Source organism: Ambystoma mexicanum, chromosome 2p, assembly GCF_040938575.1.
Source record: "Ambystoma mexicanum isolate Mex_15411 chromosome 2p, UKY_AmexF1_1, whole genome shotgun sequence".
NCBI lineage: Eukaryota > Metazoa > Chordata > Amphibia > Caudata > Ambystomatidae > Ambystoma > Ambystoma mexicanum.
In genome coordinates this window covers 660,295,374-660,312,662 of record NC_090923.1, presented here as the reverse complement: position 1 = coordinate 660,312,662, position 17,289 = coordinate 660,295,374, and the positions used below count along the sequence as shown (strand labels likewise).

Genomic DNA, 17,289 nt, shown 5'->3' with positions numbered 1-17,289 from the left:
CACATCACATCAGCATTCTGTTCCTCTCGAAAACATTTTAAAGTTTTGAACAAACTTACTTCTCCCCATCCCCAGTGGTTGAGCTTTCTTGCTCGCAATCTCTGAGTGACACTATTAGTTCCTTTTTTGTCGAGAAGATCGAAAAGATTCATCACTCCATCGCCTCTATTGACTCTGGTCCATCAGTCCCTATTCAGCCATCTGGGATTCTTATCTCCATTGATACCCTGGAGGTTTTTAAGTTTGAACCCATTACAAATGAGATGGTTGCTTCAGCTCTCCGTAAGATCTCATTCTCATAGCCTCTTGACCCAATTACTCTTCATTTTAATCAGTCTCTTTCCCTGGAAACTATCCCTTTGTTCACTGTTGCTCTTCACTATTCTTTTACTCACGATGTGACTCCAGTCGCACTGAAACATGCACTGGATACTCTGCTTTTCCAAAAGCCCCACTTCATTCCTCTTCTCCGGCCAACTACAGGCCTATATCTCTTCTTCCTATACTTATGGAAACCATTGTTATACCGCAATATTCTTGTTTTCACACATCTAATCATCTTCTTCATCCTTTTTAATCAGGTTTTAGACCCTTAATGGACACAGAGTCAGTTATGAATTCTATTTTGGACTGCAGCAAGGCCAGAGTGTTGAGTCTCCTGAACCGCTTTGCAGCCTTTGATACTGATCATCACTCTATTCTTCACCGCTGTCTAGAGGCATCAGGTATTTTGGGTTCTGCTCTTTCTTGGTTTTCTTCTTTCCTTATGGATCATACACAAACGGTGTCTTTTTCCTTTTCACTCAGGCCCAGTACCTATTTCTTGTGGGGTTCCTCAAGGGTCTGCTCTTTCGCCCGCTTCTTTTCAATCTCTATCTGCGTCTCCTGGCTGATCTCATTGAGACTCATGGCATACGTTTTTTATACGTACACAGATGATAGTTGATTTTTCAACTTGATTCTCCAGAATCTGATCCTCCCTCTAAGCTGAATGCCTGTCCTGGAACGAAGCAAGGGAATTTACTGTGTAGAGCAGAAAGCTGTACCAACCGATGTCCAAAAGCAGTCAAAAAAATGATTAATCCAGGGCAAAAACGGGAATCGGCAAGGGAACTGTAAAGCACAATGCAGAATTCTCTGCAGCACTGAAATGGATCAGAAGTGTCAGCATTCGAATACTGTAGTGTTTTATGGGAAAAACGGAAGACGGACGTGTTTCCGTTGCGCCTCACGTTGGCTAATCAAGGCAACCTGATTTTTATCAGGCGTGCATGGAAACGTGACTTTACGTCGTGTTAGCTCACAACGTCTATGTAGGTGCCATGAGAACCGCCAGCGTTGCAGGGCCGAAAAGGAATGCTTATGTGATTTGCGTAGTCCTTACTTCCCATGAATCGTGACATGTTAACCCAACCCCACAATGTCATGGCATGCAGTTTCTGGCACAATACCTTTGGATCCTGAGTCCCCCCCCCCACCCAAAACGGCACCTAAACCCAAAATGGGGGAATATGTTGTAGCCCTATTGGGCCCATTGTTACTCCCTGCATTCATAGCTATAGTCAAATGTACAGGGCACAAACCCTCACAGTCCTTTACTGCCCTAGGAAATTTTTTAGCTGACAGTGCAGCTCACTCACCGGCCATGAAAGTCTTGTTTGTATTGCAGTTCCACAGTCACCCATTTTGCGCTTTACTAGCCTGGCGATTCTTCAAGATCAAGCTCCAAACACTGAGAAAGGGACCTGGGTGCAGCGTAGGTATAGCCTGGGAATAGACTCCCTGTGGCGCTCCCAAGACGACTGCCTGCTGGCGCCCAAGGTGCTACTCCCCTATTTGGTCCGCAAAGCTCACGGCTTGGCTCCTTCAGGTAAAAACACCTTGATCACGTTACTCCAGAGAGATTGGTGAGCCCCAGGTCTAGCCTCTATGGTGCAACCTTATTGAGAAAACTGTATTAGATGTCTGTCTTATAATATTGGGAGAGTCGTGCCTGAAAATCGTTTTCACACATGCAAATAGACTTCATGCAGCTTTCTGCATGTATGACTTTATCTCTTGTCTGGTTTTGGTCAATGCGTTTTCAGAGTAGTTGGAGGCCTACCCGTTTAAGAAGGCTGATGCAGTCACAGTGGCCAAGAAAACTGCTTGCTGAGTTTATACCTCGGTTTGGTCTCTACCACAGTATAGACCGCGACTGAGGTACGCATTTCACTGCCCAGGTTATTAGGGAAGTCTATAAGGCACTAATAATAGTACAATAGTTCCATTGTGCTTACCACTTAAGTTCAAGTGCGCACGTAGAAGGCTGCAAAGGCGACTCCAAATTGAGGGTCTAAGGTGTGTAAGGAAACCGTGCTATAATGGGCCCATGTTCTACCTCCACTTTTGTTAGCCATGGGAGATACCCCACAGCGTAAACACAGATTGTCCACATACGAATTCTTCACAGGACACAGAGTGCGAATGGGAACTGCCCACCTACAGTTCTCAGAGTCCAGAGCTTAGCGTTAGAGGATGACACATTAATTCTGTACTGGCACACATTGATTAAAATTGTTCAATCTCTCCACGCACAGGTCAGTGAACCAACCATGGGTCCGTGCCACCCTGTGCAGCCAGGACACTGGTCCTGGTGAAGATCCATCAGCAGAAGTCTGCACTTCAGCCAGTGTGGCGTGGCCCATTCCAGGTATTGCTCATTAAAAACTCATCCTCAGCCTACCACTCTAAACTGCTCAATGCAGCCAGACCCCTTCTGTCGGAACAGAACTGTCTCATGATTGCAAGAGCAATTATCGGATCTCGCCTGGATAACCGCAATATCCTCTTTGTTGGACTTCTGCAAAAAACATTACCAAGCTCCAAACTGTACAGAATAATGCCTTGAGGGCTGCCACTGGCATATCCAAGAGAGAACATAGCTCTGAAGTCAGGAAGTAGGTGCATTGGCTCCCCATTAAAGAAAGGATCATCTTTAAAACCCTTGCTTTGACACACAAATGCGTCCATAACCTGGCACCGTTATAACTTGCTGAAAGAATTGTCAAGCCCACTTCAGCCAGACCCTCAAGGTCTGCTTACACTAACAGGATCTCCATTCTCAAAACACAGAGAATGCCGGCTGGTGGGTCTAGTTTCCCAGTCCTGGCAGCAATGCACTGGAACTCACTGCCACCTGACATGAGGGGTATTGTGTCTCATGTAGCCTTCAGGAAAGCACTATAAACGATGCTGTTTAACTAAACAAGCTCTCAGGGGCCATCTACCTAGGTAGACATAACGTTCCTTCCTTGCTTTCATATAAGTCGTAATGTATCTGAACAATATTCTAAAAGTTGTAACCATCTATGTATTTGCTCTTACGGTAACTTCAATATTATCTATTAGGATTGTTTTGTCTGCAAGCTTAATGTAACCATGAGCAAATAACCTGAATGTAACTAAGACGATTTCATGCAACAGCACCTCAATGCCTTTGGGCTGTTAGTGCGCTTTACAAATCCAAATAAATAAAATAAATATATAAACTCTGCTGGTAAATGTGACAGGATCCCAGCGCGGATTCATGTGTTGCACTGCCGCAAGGTATGTGCTCCAACCGATGACATCACCACCAACTCCACTGGTCTTCCTTGGACTTCCACCAGATCTACAGAGACCACCGACACCACCCTCTGTGACGCCTGCAGCCCTGAGTGTTCCTGGAACAGAAACCCCTATATCAGAGAGCAAGGACTCAATCAGCCAATACGTTCATGTGCTGAGACGGAACCCACAGCTTTTGAGTCTTTTCACCACTGTGAGAGCCCTGCGTGAGCTATTGCTAGAGCACCCTCAGCAGTAGGTCACTGCACCTGAGGGAACTACTTCGATTTTAAGTTCCCCTTTTGGCTCGTCATGTGCGGAGTCTGACACCACTGAATCTCACAACAAAACCAGCCTGAGGTACGCCCTGCAATCCTGCGGAAGAATATCAGAGGTACAAGAGTTTTGAACAAAGTGGAGACTGGTTTAGTTACTCGCCATTGAATCTAACCTGTCATCAACGATGAATCCACCGACCGAGGCAGTCCTCGAACCAAGAGTAGATGCCACTGCTGCTGTGTCCCCGGCATCTGAGTGTTTACCCTGGCTGCTATCACTTGTTGATTTTTCTTTTTGTGAACATGACCCTTGTATTCGTCTGGCTCTGGTATTTGCAGTTGTTGTGCATATACCGGTAGTAGGAGCATGGAACTTTGGAACAGTTAAACTTTGGAACTGGAACTTTGCTCCATATTCAGTGGTCAGTCTAGGAAGTCCGATATCTCGGATGAAAGAACGGCCTGTTTTCAAGCTTTCCCACCTGCAACCTGCATCCCACTGCTTCTGAACAACTGAGGTGAACATTGCCCATACACCACAAACTATTACCCTGGGAAAGTCACATAGAACCTCTGAACCGGCGAAGTGCAAGGTGAGCCTCACAGAGGGTACCATGTCTGGCTATATTTCTGCTACTGGAGTGATAATGAGACTTATGATTTTCTCGTGTACTTGTGTCTCACTATTTATGCACCACATGCCATGAAAGTAAGGGCCCCGCTGCACACCCCTTGGCTCACAGTACGACCACCTGTTTGATGCATTTTCAACCTGACTGATTGCTGGGTGTGTGCCCACCTGCCCCACAATCTGTCTTCCCAGTTTCTACCCATTCCTTTCCAGTGGGGAGACATCTGTCTGGATCTCAAGTTGGTGACCTAGTCTGTAGGCCCTGGAGCCTGTCGGGATGCTCCCTGTCACATGGGCTTCACTGGGCCCCACCATTTCCACACCCCAGACCAGGTGCAGGTCAAACCAGCCGCTCTTCACCCGTCCTCTGCGGCAACTAGTCTCCTATGCTATACCAACTAAGGGTCCCTATACGTGGGAATTAGTAAATGGCAATATTACATGTCCACTAACGCTAGTGTAGTGATTAATAATGGTACTTTTGCCTTTCACTGCTGATTTTCATTATCCCTATTAGGGTACATACATTTTTTCATCTGTGGGGACAAAGCTTATATATGGTTGCCTATCAATTGGAGAGGGGGTTGTTACATGGGATATATTCTGCCAGCAGTGCGGCACAGCCCCCACTTTTCCCGCTCAAACCCGCCCAGGTGGATCACTGATTGGGAAACCTTTGTTGCAGAAGTAGGATATCTGATACCAAAATGAGACAGACTGACTCAATTGTCTTGGCTAGTTGAGGACATTGCCAGGGCTACGGCCACCTCTTTATCCCTGTTGTTCCATGAACAGTTGGCCATCAAAACTATGGTGATCCAGAACCATATGGCTCTGGATATCATTCTAGCCTCAAAAGGGACGTCTGTGCAGTCCTAAAAGGTGAGTGCTGCACTTTTATACCAAATTACTCCAGCAATGTCACTGGCATTGTTACCCACATTCGACATACCATATCGCTTCTACACAGTAGTACTGACACCTCCTGGTCATTTAGGCCCTCGATTGTAGGGTTAGGGCCATAAGGCCCGCCCATTGGTCAGATCCTGCTTATAGCTGTTTTTGTAATCTTAGGTTTGTCCTGTCTGTCAATGGTCTGTAAATGCCCCTGTCAATGTGCAATCAGTTTGTGTGTGGATGTTTGCCAAACTGCCCAAGAAATGTCTTGTCAAGTTACTGAGCAGACAATTTGCTATGATATGTCCGGATCTGAGGTGCGCTCTATTAGAAGTGTGTATAATGAGACTTGATTGAAGGTCTCTTAGGAGGGGACTGTGGAGGAAAATAAGTAACCAGGTATACTCATTTATGTACCACCCTTTCATAATGTTACTGTGCATCATTATATTCTGTTGCCAGTCACCATGTCTAAACCACTATCTCCAGCCAGCATAAGGCGATATGGTAGATTGCTCTACGCAGGACATAGTTAGGAAAGCACTTTGCCTATCCCTAATGACTGCTCGCCTTCACTGTTCACGCTTCTGATGTGGATCCTTTTTGGCAAAGCTAAGTGTGGTCTATGCTCTTGCTTTCCTGCTGAAAGATGGCTTTACCTGGCGGAAGTCATATTACAAGGACTCTCAGTGCCGCAGCACGGTCGCGAAGATTTAGGGAGTATATTCACCTTGGAAAAATGTATTTCGATATGCTGTCCGAACTGATGGCACTAACGAGTACATCAGACTGCAACTGGCATTAAAGGCTGTAAAGGGTTTTATTCTCTGTCAGCAATCATGTTGCAAGGTGTAACCTTGCCAGGTTGGGACCAACTCCCTGCTGTTGAAACTCATGTATTTATGTGGGTATAAGAGACCAGGCCAGCAGAGCGAGGTGTTTTACATGCACTGAAGACTTGTGTTGCCGTCCGTTGTGTGTCTGCCATGGCCTTACTAATAAAGGGTTCATCAATCCACGGGGATCGTGAATGTTCATTTTTTTCCAGCGCACCAGCTTATAGTACAAGTTGCCTTCCCTGTGAATTTCAGCTTCCTAGCCTCAAAGGATCCTGCCCTAGAGAAGCTTCTTCAACCACAACCGTAAAGACGCCTGCCATCGTCTCTGTGCTGTGGCTGCCACTGGAGCACACCTTCCCCAATCATGTGACGAGTGTCTTGCATCTGGACTTGACAAGAAGAATCCTTGCACTCGCGGCTCCTGGGCACCTCTCACTGGTACCAACAGCAAACAATGCAACCTCCAGCGACCCTCAGTCGACTCAGAAAGTCACCTAGGAAAATCGGAGTCGGGTGGCTAAGGGAACGCAAAGCATTTGTCTCTCCATGTCCTCCATAGGATAACATTGGGAACCAGTCCCTTTGTATCCTGATGTTGCTTTTCACTGCCTTTTGGTCATTGAACCTGTGTTGTATCATCTGAACAGTAAGAACAAAATTTATACTTACCTAGTAACCTTGTTGACAATCTTCTTTTAAACAATCACCAACAATAGTAAAGCTTTCACTTACCCACAGAGAACTACATTCTGGGGAGAACCATTGTAGCTCCTGTGACATTTGGGCACAAGGCCCCATTCTTTTTAGGGCTTTGACTACTGAAGTTAGGGATTTTCACTTGTGACTTAGCTCCATCTTGACTGCATTCATTTACTTACCTCATATGTTGATTCAGTCATTTGAATGCATGTTTAGAATGTATGGTGAATGTATATATGTTTATTATTGAGTATTGTGCAATTATATCACCTGCTAGTTTAATTATTTAGTGTGTGTAAAGGCCTACAATAAATATTTGTGTTTTTATACATTCCGGTCTAAATGGAATGGTGTGCTTCACTGTGTGGACTCGTTGTGGACCCTTCACCCAACTCACACTATCCAGAGAATAGCCTTGACTGCTATCCATGTTTACCTTGATTGGGTTTTAGCAACCTCGCAGAGTTCCCTGTTCACTATAACTAGGGTGGCCTCCTAAAATCTGTACACCAGGCCAGAATCTAGGAATCCATCTTAATACTGTATAACATGGCCAGTGTAAATCTGAGATTCCCCAGGACACAACTTTATAAATTGTGATTTAATTTGGATTAAACACATGGATTTACTTATTCTCTCTGTTTCATGTAAGAGCGTGAATTCTAGAGCCAGTTTGGGTCCCTAGAGGTCTCTTTGGATGCTACAGAATTTTTTGTGTTCTGAGCTAGCCCTCTGTGTGAGGTGTCAGAAATGTGAGACGGACAACTTGGTAGAGGTTTTTTTTTTATAAAATGCCACTTTATTAACTCAAAAGGGTTTGACAAATGCCTCACTATACCTACCCTAACAAGGAGTTCCCTGCCTATCAAAATAAACTAAAGGAGACACTCTAACACAAGGAATCTGTCCCTCACACTTATACATACAACAAATGTAACAAGCTGATGTATGGCAATTCATAAATAACAGAAATAACAGTTATGTTCAATGTAAACCTGATAACTGTTTCTCCTTGTAACCTGGCTGAGATGCCTTTCCCCAAATTCAAAGAGGATTTTCAATCAACAGTTCAAAATAAGAAAAGTTCAGTCTTGCAATAAAGTTCCAATTATAAAAGTCCCTCTTGCTTCAAAAAGTCTTTCTCTTGGACTTTTGACCAATAGTTCAAAATATTCAGCAAGTCTTTATCTCTCCACTTGTAGCGCAGAGTTCAACCCAACTTCTTTTTAGAAAACAAGAATACTTCCACAGTTCGTCTGTATCAACAAACATGCAATTGTCAGGATGATTCCACAACAGTTCACAAAATACTTGCATCAGCAGTAATGATTTGTCGGATGATTCCACAACAGTTCACAAAATACTTGCATCAGCAGTAATGATTTGTCGGATGATTCCACAACAGTTCACAGTTCGCCCTCTCTCCAAACTTCCAGTGTTATGCGGATGGCACACAGCTCTCCTTCAAGCTTCCCACCACTGCCTCCTCTTATACCTCTCTCATTCCTTCCTGTCTGTCTGCTATTCAAGCATTGTGCACTGCTAACGATCTGTGTCTTAATGCCAGTAAGACTGAGATTCTTCTCATTGGGACCCCAGCTCCCACGACTCCTCCCTCTCCTTCTCTCTTTCTCTCCTCACATCACGGACCTTGTCAAGAAGGCACACTTTCAGCTGCACCTCCTCAGAGGCATTCTCCCTTTCCTCGCCTTCCCCCAGAAACGCAATGTCTCCAAAGCTCTAGTCCTCTCCAGGCTGGACTACTGCAAAAGTCTCTTCCTCAATCTGCCAAATTCCTCCCTTGACCCCCTTCAACTAATCGGCAATAGAACTGCAAGACTTATCCTTGGCTTCAAGCCGAAAGACTCCATCCCTCCAGCCCTAACATCTCTCCACTGGCTCCTGGTTGCTGTGAGGATCAAGTTCAAGACCCTCTGCATCATCTAGAAGGCTTTCTGGGGCCTGGGACCCCGCGACATCCAACTCTCGCTCCCTAAGTACCTCTGTGCTAGAGCCCTTTGTCTTCTAGCTCCAACTCTCTGCAGTTCAGATGCTGTTTCAAGCAGAGAGTGGGGAGGGGTAAATCACTCTCCTCTGCAGGTGCCTCAATCTGGAAGGGCCTTCCTGCCCCTCTCAGACTTGAGCCTGATCTCCTTAAATTCTGGAAGCTTCTCAAGAACCTGCTTTTCTTTTTCATCGTCCCTCTCTCCATCCCCTGCTAATATCCCCCTCTGCCTCTTTTTGACTGGCTGTCTGGTTTCTTCTGATTCTTACAGGGTACCGGGCCCTCCTCGACCAGTCTACCCCTGCACCTGGTCTCCCCTGACCCCCCCAACCTGCACTTGCCCTTCCGGGCACCCTTCCCCTGCACTAGCCTGGCTGGGGCTGCACCGTATTGAGCCCTTCCTGCACTGTCCCTCACACTTAACACATAGAGCTTATTTGCCTTGCACTCTCTGTATACCCCTGGCACTTGTCCATCTGGCCTCCCCTAGGCACTCACCTAACCCATGGGCCATTTGTGTGCCCTGACCAGCATTTCCCCCCTCCCCTCTCCCACGCATTTCTTCTTACTGCACCTGCACTTTCCGAATGAAACAAGGCCTAGTAGGACTGTTTTTATTTTACTGTATAGGTGTATCATAAATACTTGCCACAACACAGTATTTAAATGACTTCTTCCTGGTCCACTCACCTGCCAGGACCACTACTGATAAGTCCCTTGCCCTCATATACTCGCCTGCCAGGACTTAATGAAAGACTCTGCAAGTACTTCTGTGGTAAAGTTTACTTCAAACAACTTACCAAAGTTTTTTGATTTTCCACAACATCAGTTTTAGTTACTTCTTCTTGGAAGACATAAAACACATTGGTGCTGTTTGTTCCACACTTGTGATCGCCACATGCAATGTAGGTTATGCCTCTCTCCTCCTGAATACTTTCTGTCTTGAGTATAGGTCTCCTGTCAGTCTTGTTTTCCCACTCTTAGATTAACCAAGTGCTGACATTGGTTTTCTCTCACACTTGCTCTTCTTTTCCGTAGACAATGATTGTTTAGGTCAGTTCCAAATATTGCTTCTTTCTCACTCTGGCAATAGGCTTCACAATCATCTTGCTTCATAATTGCCCTCTCTTGGCTTTGGCAATGTTGATTCTTATTAGCTTGCTTTGATATTGCCCTCTTTTGGCTTTGGCAGTAACAGTTATTATTAGCTTTTTGTAATATTGCCCTCTCTTGCTTTGGCAAGTAGTCTGTTCTTTAGAAGTATAATGATACCTTTCTTGTCTGCTCTTAAAGTGCTTATTCTGCCACTTTAGCTTCTTTGTTTCAGTTTGATATTCAATACAATTAGATCTGGATAGCTGGCGATCACAAAGCATTCCAGGGTCACACAATGCTAGTGAACTCACCGGGTATCGCATATGTGTCCACTCGTTCCGTTGCCTCCAGGTCTTCTGCTCCCTCTGCTTCACTGCTCGGCAAACTGCTTTTCTTGGCCTCCCACCACCCATGCCGGTCAGGAAAAGAGCGCTCCTCTCTCCAGGGACACACTGGTGCTCGCCTGCCACCGGAGCTAAACTGACAGTGGGGGAAGCTTTTCGATGTAACCCTTCCCCCTGCATGACCTCAGCATTCAAGGTCTTCAGGGGCTAAGCTATCAAACACAATGCTTCCCGCCGTCCAACCTCTGCAAACAAGGTCTTTGAAGGTAGCGACTCTCTCAGAACCGGCATCCGATCTGCAAATAACGGAGGCTCCAGCTTTCCTTCAACTTCGGCTGCAATGTGGAGCTACTGCAATTACTCCACCTCCCACTACTTCTCCTGCTGGCCTGCACCTCAGGGGTTCTTTTACACCTCCCAGTCCCATTCAGGTGTGGGCCATTAGTACTTGCAGTCTTGTGGCTCTGCATCCATCTTCTTGGTCCAAGTACCTTGGGCATTGTGGGACTTGAAGTCCCCAATGTTCAAATCACCTTTTCCTTTCACTTTCAATTTTACTGTAGGCTATGGCATGGTCTTTGGGGGAAGTTATTAAAGGGGTTTTCCCATGCCTCCTGACCTGACCCTCCCTCCAATATGATCCTCCCGCAGAACACCACCCCCAGGGTCAGCATCAGGAAGCGTCTGCCTTTCCCTGGCCACATGAGAAGGGTCCCAGGCCAGGCTTTCATCTCTGATTCATCACATTAGTCACAGAATGTCCTGTGCAGCTGACATTAATATTGCACTCATATTTTCTGTGTGGATGTGAATGTGCTTATATAGATCATGACGGACTTATTGGATTATGTTCGAACCTTGCAGGTGTTATGTTCTTCTACTTTGTGCATTTGATTTGACCTTGTGTGCTGCACTACTGTGTGTATGTCACTAAGCCATGAGACAGATGTCAAGCGTTCTAAGGCAGTATAAATGGCTTTGGGTGCAGCCAAAGTCATTCAGTCTTTATTTGTCTTTTTCTTTGCTCTTTGTCAGGAAGGCTGTGGAATGCGCCCGGATGCCAGCTCCTCGCAGGTCTATAGACTGGATCCCACTCGGTTTGAAGATATGAATTTGGCCGGCACAGCTGAGGTGGGCATAGCTGGTGAGAACTGGCCCTACAGGGCCCATATACTTACTACCAAGAGTCCAACAAACTGCTATCGCAGAAGGGGACAGTCTTGATTCTGACATCTAGAGCTTGCCAGTTTTGAAGTAGTTTATGTTTGTCTTTATCAATAATCCATTCTCTTTAATACATTTTAATGAAATTTAGAACATGCCAATCATTCTAACTTGGAATGCCCCTCTGTTTTACCTTCTAATGTTGGAAATGTTATTTGCTCAGTTACTTTCTCTTAGTCTAGGGTGTGCGTTCCTCTTACTCGTAAATTTAGCTGTTCAAGTTCTCTTCCATCCTTCTCTATGCTGTGAGTTCCTCTTGTCTTAGCTGTGAGTATGTATCAGTCTGTGTTTGATTTGGGCCAGAAGACAGGCCTTCGGTGACTACACCTCAAGACTCTGGAACCTCCTCCCCTTCTGCTTCTGCAGTTCAGGAAGGAGCTCAAGACACTCCTCTTCAAGGAATGGCTCCTCCCCAACACCTAGGTCCACACACCATCCACTCCCCACTCTACCTGATACTGGGTGAACTGCTGCCCACTGTTCCCTCGCCTTGTTGCTTGTAGATCCCCTGCTACCAAATTGTTAGCATTCACCCTCCCCTGTTATTAGCTCTCAATTCCCTTGTTTCTCTGCTACCCTCACCAGGTTCTTCGCCCTATTGTTGTAAAGACCTATATTGCTTCCTGAAGCTAGATCTCTGCTCAATTAATAATAATAATAATAATAATAATAATAATAATGTACTCTGTTTCTGTTGTGAACCCTTCTCAGTCTCTCTGTATTGTTCAAGTTCTTTTCCATCTGTGAATTCCTCTAATTTCGTACTTACATTTCCTCTCATTCATTATGTTGAGTTCCCCTGAGTCCATACTGTGCGTCCCTCTCAGTTTGTGCTGCGATCCTCAATCTGTGCAAGGGTTCGTAGTGTTCACTCTGTAAATTGTTTTATTTAGCCCAGTCGCACTCTGCTTTTTTCCAGGGTATTTTATGGATCATGCTGTAAGTCTGGCAGACCTGCCTGTTCGGTAAGCTCAAACCTTTGCTGTGATTTGATCTGGCCATGTTTTTGAGTGTGTTGAATTGATAAATTGAGTGACACTTAAGTTGAAGTACTGGGTGTGAGTGGGTTGAAAGCCTACAGGTTTTTGGACTTTATCTGGAACACACCTAGAAATTCCTCTTTGGGGACAATCTAAAATACTAATGTCAGGATGGGTCAAACAAAAGTGTGCCAGGGTTATCTTTCTAATGGGGATCAGCGGTGTAGCCAGGATATCTTGTCAGGTTGGGCAGAAAATCTTGTATGCGCGCCCAGGGATGGGCCCCCTCCATCACTAAGGAGATGTATTGATTTTATAGGGTCAGTGGACCAGATACAATTTTGCAGTGGGAGTATTTTACGCCCTATATTTTAAAGTTGGGAGTAAAATGCTTTTTTACAGAATAAAAATGTAAGTCCAAGTCCCAATGGGAGTATTTTATAAGCGAGTAAAAATGTCTTAACTGGAAAACAGAAATGTTTTTGTAATAATTATTCCTAGTTATTCATACACATTAAAAGCTAGGTTTACTTCTTCAAATTAGGCAGTAATAATAGTTTCTTCCTGTGGTACTATGTGCACGACTGGTCCAAACATATCCATGGAGTTGTGTGGTTGAAAGCGGGAGTACAAGGTCCTACGTGTCTGTTTCCAATTTTTGGTTGGGATTATGTTTACTCCCTATTTTTATTTTTGGGGAGTATTTGCCTATTTTTATGGAGTAAAGTGGCCGATACACTCCTTATCTGTAGGGCTGTATAGAGTGTTTCCTATAGTATGCTCCCAACAGACTAGAGGAAAGTTTGAATACTTTTAGCTAGTTAAAAAACACAATTCAGCCGAATGCCTACTTCAAAAAGAAAAAGTAATGCAAGCCCAAAAAAATGATCTCATGTGTTCTAGACTGTACTTTAGAGGCAAACTTCAAGAAGGGTGCCTGCTTGTAGTCATTCGCAAGGGCATGCAGCTTGTTGTGTGTTGTAATAAAACATTGAAGTGCTACAGAAACAAAAGGGGGTTACTTTGTGGTTCAATTTGCTATTTTTGTATACTAAATTGCTTAATGGTGTGTATGGGTGCTTCAAAACTAGTTGCACCTGTTGCAGTGTGAATGACTCAAGCATTCACACTCACCCAAAATAATTGTCCCAAGCAACGGAATAATAAAACACTGCATTATAGTGGGTATCAGTAGCTTAATAACATTATAAATAATGCATGTTTGTTTTACCCATCTAAACATTAGAACATTTATCAACTGTGTTAAAATAAAAGAATGAGTAAACCCTGCCAGATTTCAAGCATATACATTGTTCCTTTATTGGCAGCGAACACTAAAAATCATGGGAAGTAACTGCTTAATATGAAAGTTCATAAGCATGCTAAAGGAGGAAATATGGAAAAACACAGTCCCCTTTTCTCACCTAACATGGTTCCCTTCTTCACACTCATGTTTCTTTTTAAAACATGCCAAAACAGAGTTCTTAAATCATGTCTTATAGGTCCTGAGATTTGTTTTGCATGCCATTTTGTATTCTTTTACGTATTATAAATGCAGGGCTACATGTGCCAGAATACCATAGAAAGTGAACCTAAAAGCAAGAACTGGTTTGTTATTTCACACGTGCTATGACACAACTTAATATCTTTGCAAAGTTCCCACCTCATGGCTGTACTTCTTTCAGACTTACAACCTAGAAGAGCCTGTATCAGTCACCTACTTGTAGTCATTGTTTGACTCATTCAATACACAAGAGTGGTCCCAGAGCACTAGCCACACTGCACCAATGTCACTTAATCAACATACGCAAATAGACAGTAGGGATAAACATACATTTTTCCAAACTTCCCCTGCCTGAAAACCTTTTACTTTCACAAAAATACATGTGTGCTTTTGAAAGATCCCTGGACTTGTTATGAACCAATACTTGCAAAATACAAAATGTGACATCGCTTTATTATCGCTATAAATCTGAATCTTCAAAAACACGTATACCTTCAGTAATGTGCAAAACATAAATATATTTCATCAAAATTTGAAATATAACTTCGAGACTGACAATCCTCTTTATAAATGTCCAACTTTCTTAGACAGAAGTGTGTTGTTTGTAAAATCCTTTTTTTCACAGACAATACTTTCTAAGACTCTTCTACGGCTGTTGAGTCAGCCTCCCCACGTGGCTCTAGATATTTTTCTTCCTACAGGACTTCCAACGGAGGGTACCCCTTTTCAATTCTGCCCCAAGTGCAACCGCAAATACCCTTGGGTCGACAGGCACGCCACGTGCAATCTCTGCTTGCCGAGGGACCACCCCGAAGCGAACTGCAGAGCGTGTAGTAGGTTTAAACCTGAGACACTTAAGGACCATTCGACAAAGCGTTGGGCCCACCACGCCAGGCAGGCGGCCATGGCAGCGGAGGGCGCCTTCAGCGATGGCAGCGACGCCGCACTTTCGGACGGCGAGGGCATTACGGCGTCGAAAGACAGCCGAACGCAGGTCCCCGACCTCGGAAGGTCGTCCGGCAGGGCGGCTATGGGGAAGACCCCCGGCGACGCAAGCGCTTCACATACTACACACACTAAACACACTAAGTCCAACCGAGACTCGACGACGTCGAGTCCTCGGAAAGAGGCACAGACAGAACGGTCCGACTCGGTGTCCTCTGGGCGCTCTCGATCGAGATCGCCGCATGACGCCAGGCAATCATCCACTCTTGCCAAGAGTGCCTCGCTCCCTAGGCTAACAGAAGTTCGATCATCGGAAGACGAAGACGACTTCCACCCCCAGGCCGCGCTCCAGGAGGCGGAGCCCGCAATTAAAACCAGCGAGGCCCCACGCTCGAAGGACATGTACACCTCTCCCGATCCTCGACGCCAGGCGTCGAAGAACTCCGGAGCTACTAAGGGACAGGGAAAACATTTTTCTACTACCTGTACTTTCTTCCACACCTGTGAGACAACCCTACCCCCCTAAACAGACAGACAAGTCCAGGTCTGCTGATAGGTCCACAACCAGCAAAGCTACTCAGGATAAATCCCATAGACTTGCTGAGAAAGTAATTCCCAGTTCCAAAAAATGGTCCAGTGAAGACATAGATAGGGTCATGTCAAGAATGTCTTCCTTGGCTGATTTTTATGATAAAAATCCTGAACATTTCCTCTCGTATGATCCACAAGGGGCAACACCCTCAGGCTCTACTGATCCTATCCCCCCGAGTAAGAAGGCCCGGTTTGAAAGCCCGATGAGGTCTGAACCCTTCGAGGTACAACCTTACGTAACACCATACTCTCGGTATCAAGGAGAGGCTTCCTTTGGTGGAGACCAAGAGTTTGATATGATAGAAGAGCAAACCGGGACGGGATACTATGGGGATGATGAGGACCAGGAAGAAGAAGAGGATGACCCGGAAACATACAGAGTAGATTCCCCGGTAGAGAACGAAGCCCCGGTTACCGACTCCCCGGTCGATAACCAGCCCCTCCTAAATGAGGTTCTCGCTCGCGCAGCAGAACATTTTCACATTGACACCCACGGTGTACAGGAGGAAAGGGACTTCGCAGAAGAGTTAGTGGGAGAAAGGAGGCCGGTTGCCCAGACCATCCCAATCCTTAAATCCATTCAGCGGAGAATAGATCTGTCACTGGTGAACCCAAACCTCACCAGAGCAGTCAATCCCAGGGTTGAAAAACTTTTCAGGGCAGCTCAGTCTGACCCTCTCTATATAAGAGGACATCTGAAGCCAGACTCCCTAGTTGTTACCAACACTCGTAAGAGGGCTGGAACACCCTTGTCTTCGTCAGAAGCTCCTCCCGACAAGGAGAGCAAAAAACTATACGGTTTTGGCAGGAAGGTAGCCTCAACGTCCGCCTATCAAGCAAGGATTGCTAACTCCACCACCCTGTTGGCCAGCTACAACTGCCATCAGTGGGAAGAAGTCGCGGCTCTCATAGCCTCTGCTCCTGAACCGTTAAAGGGCCAATTATCTCGGATTTCTGCAGAGGGTAGAGCCGTGTCTGGTTGCATTTTGAAAGCAACCTTCGACGCCACGGACAACGCAGGCAGATTGATAGCAGAAGGTACTGTTATCAAGAGACATGCGTGGTTACGGCAGTCTGGTTTTAAGACAGAAACTCAGGCATCATTGTTGGACAAACAGGTGGAAGCCGATCTGTTGTTTGGGAAAGCGGTCGAGGACGCACTGAAAAATGCCAAGGGCGAATACGAGACACTCAAATCCCTTGGCCAGTTAACCAATAAACCCCCCAACCAGAGAGGGAATAGCAATTTTCGTCGCCCACGCAGCCACAATTCCCAGAGAGGATCTAACTATTCCCAGGGGCAGGGTACACAGTGGAACAACAACCAACAGTCTACCCAGGGTTACGGCAGAGGTAATAGGAGAGGTTGTGGTAAAGGCAGAGGCAGCCCCAGCAAGGGAGGCGGCACGCCTCCACCAAAGCAGTGACGCTCAGTTCAGAGTCCCTTCTCACGCTACCCCAGTAGGGGGACGCATTTCAAACTTCACCCAGGCTTGGGAAGGGATCACATCAGACAGATGGGTGCTGTCAACAGTATCCACAGGGTACTGTATAGAACTACTGCAGCGTCCCCGGAACCATCCTCCACGACAAAAAGTACACTCCCTAGAACATCAGAAGATTCTCCTCGAGGAGATCGCCATTCTTCTACAAAAGGACGCGATAGAAC

The 17,289-nt window shown here is 45.6% G+C and overlaps 1 protein-coding gene across 4 annotated transcripts in view; it reads left to right on the top strand.

Annotated features, from left to right (window-relative positions):
- Positions 1-17,289, top strand: part of SARS2 (seryl-tRNA synthetase 2, mitochondrial) — a 474,855-nt gene that overhangs the window by 352,900 nt on the left and 104,666 nt on the right. For all 4 annotated transcript variants that reach the window (XM_069644221.1, XM_069644220.1, XM_069644222.1 and 1 more), the window contains 2 exons: positions 11,412-11,520; positions 12,520-12,565. In XM_069644221.1, coding sequence (XP_069500322.1) covers positions 11,412-11,520; positions 12,520-12,565 — 155 coding nt within the window. The remainder of the gene's footprint in view (positions 1-11,411; positions 11,521-12,519; positions 12,566-17,289) is intronic.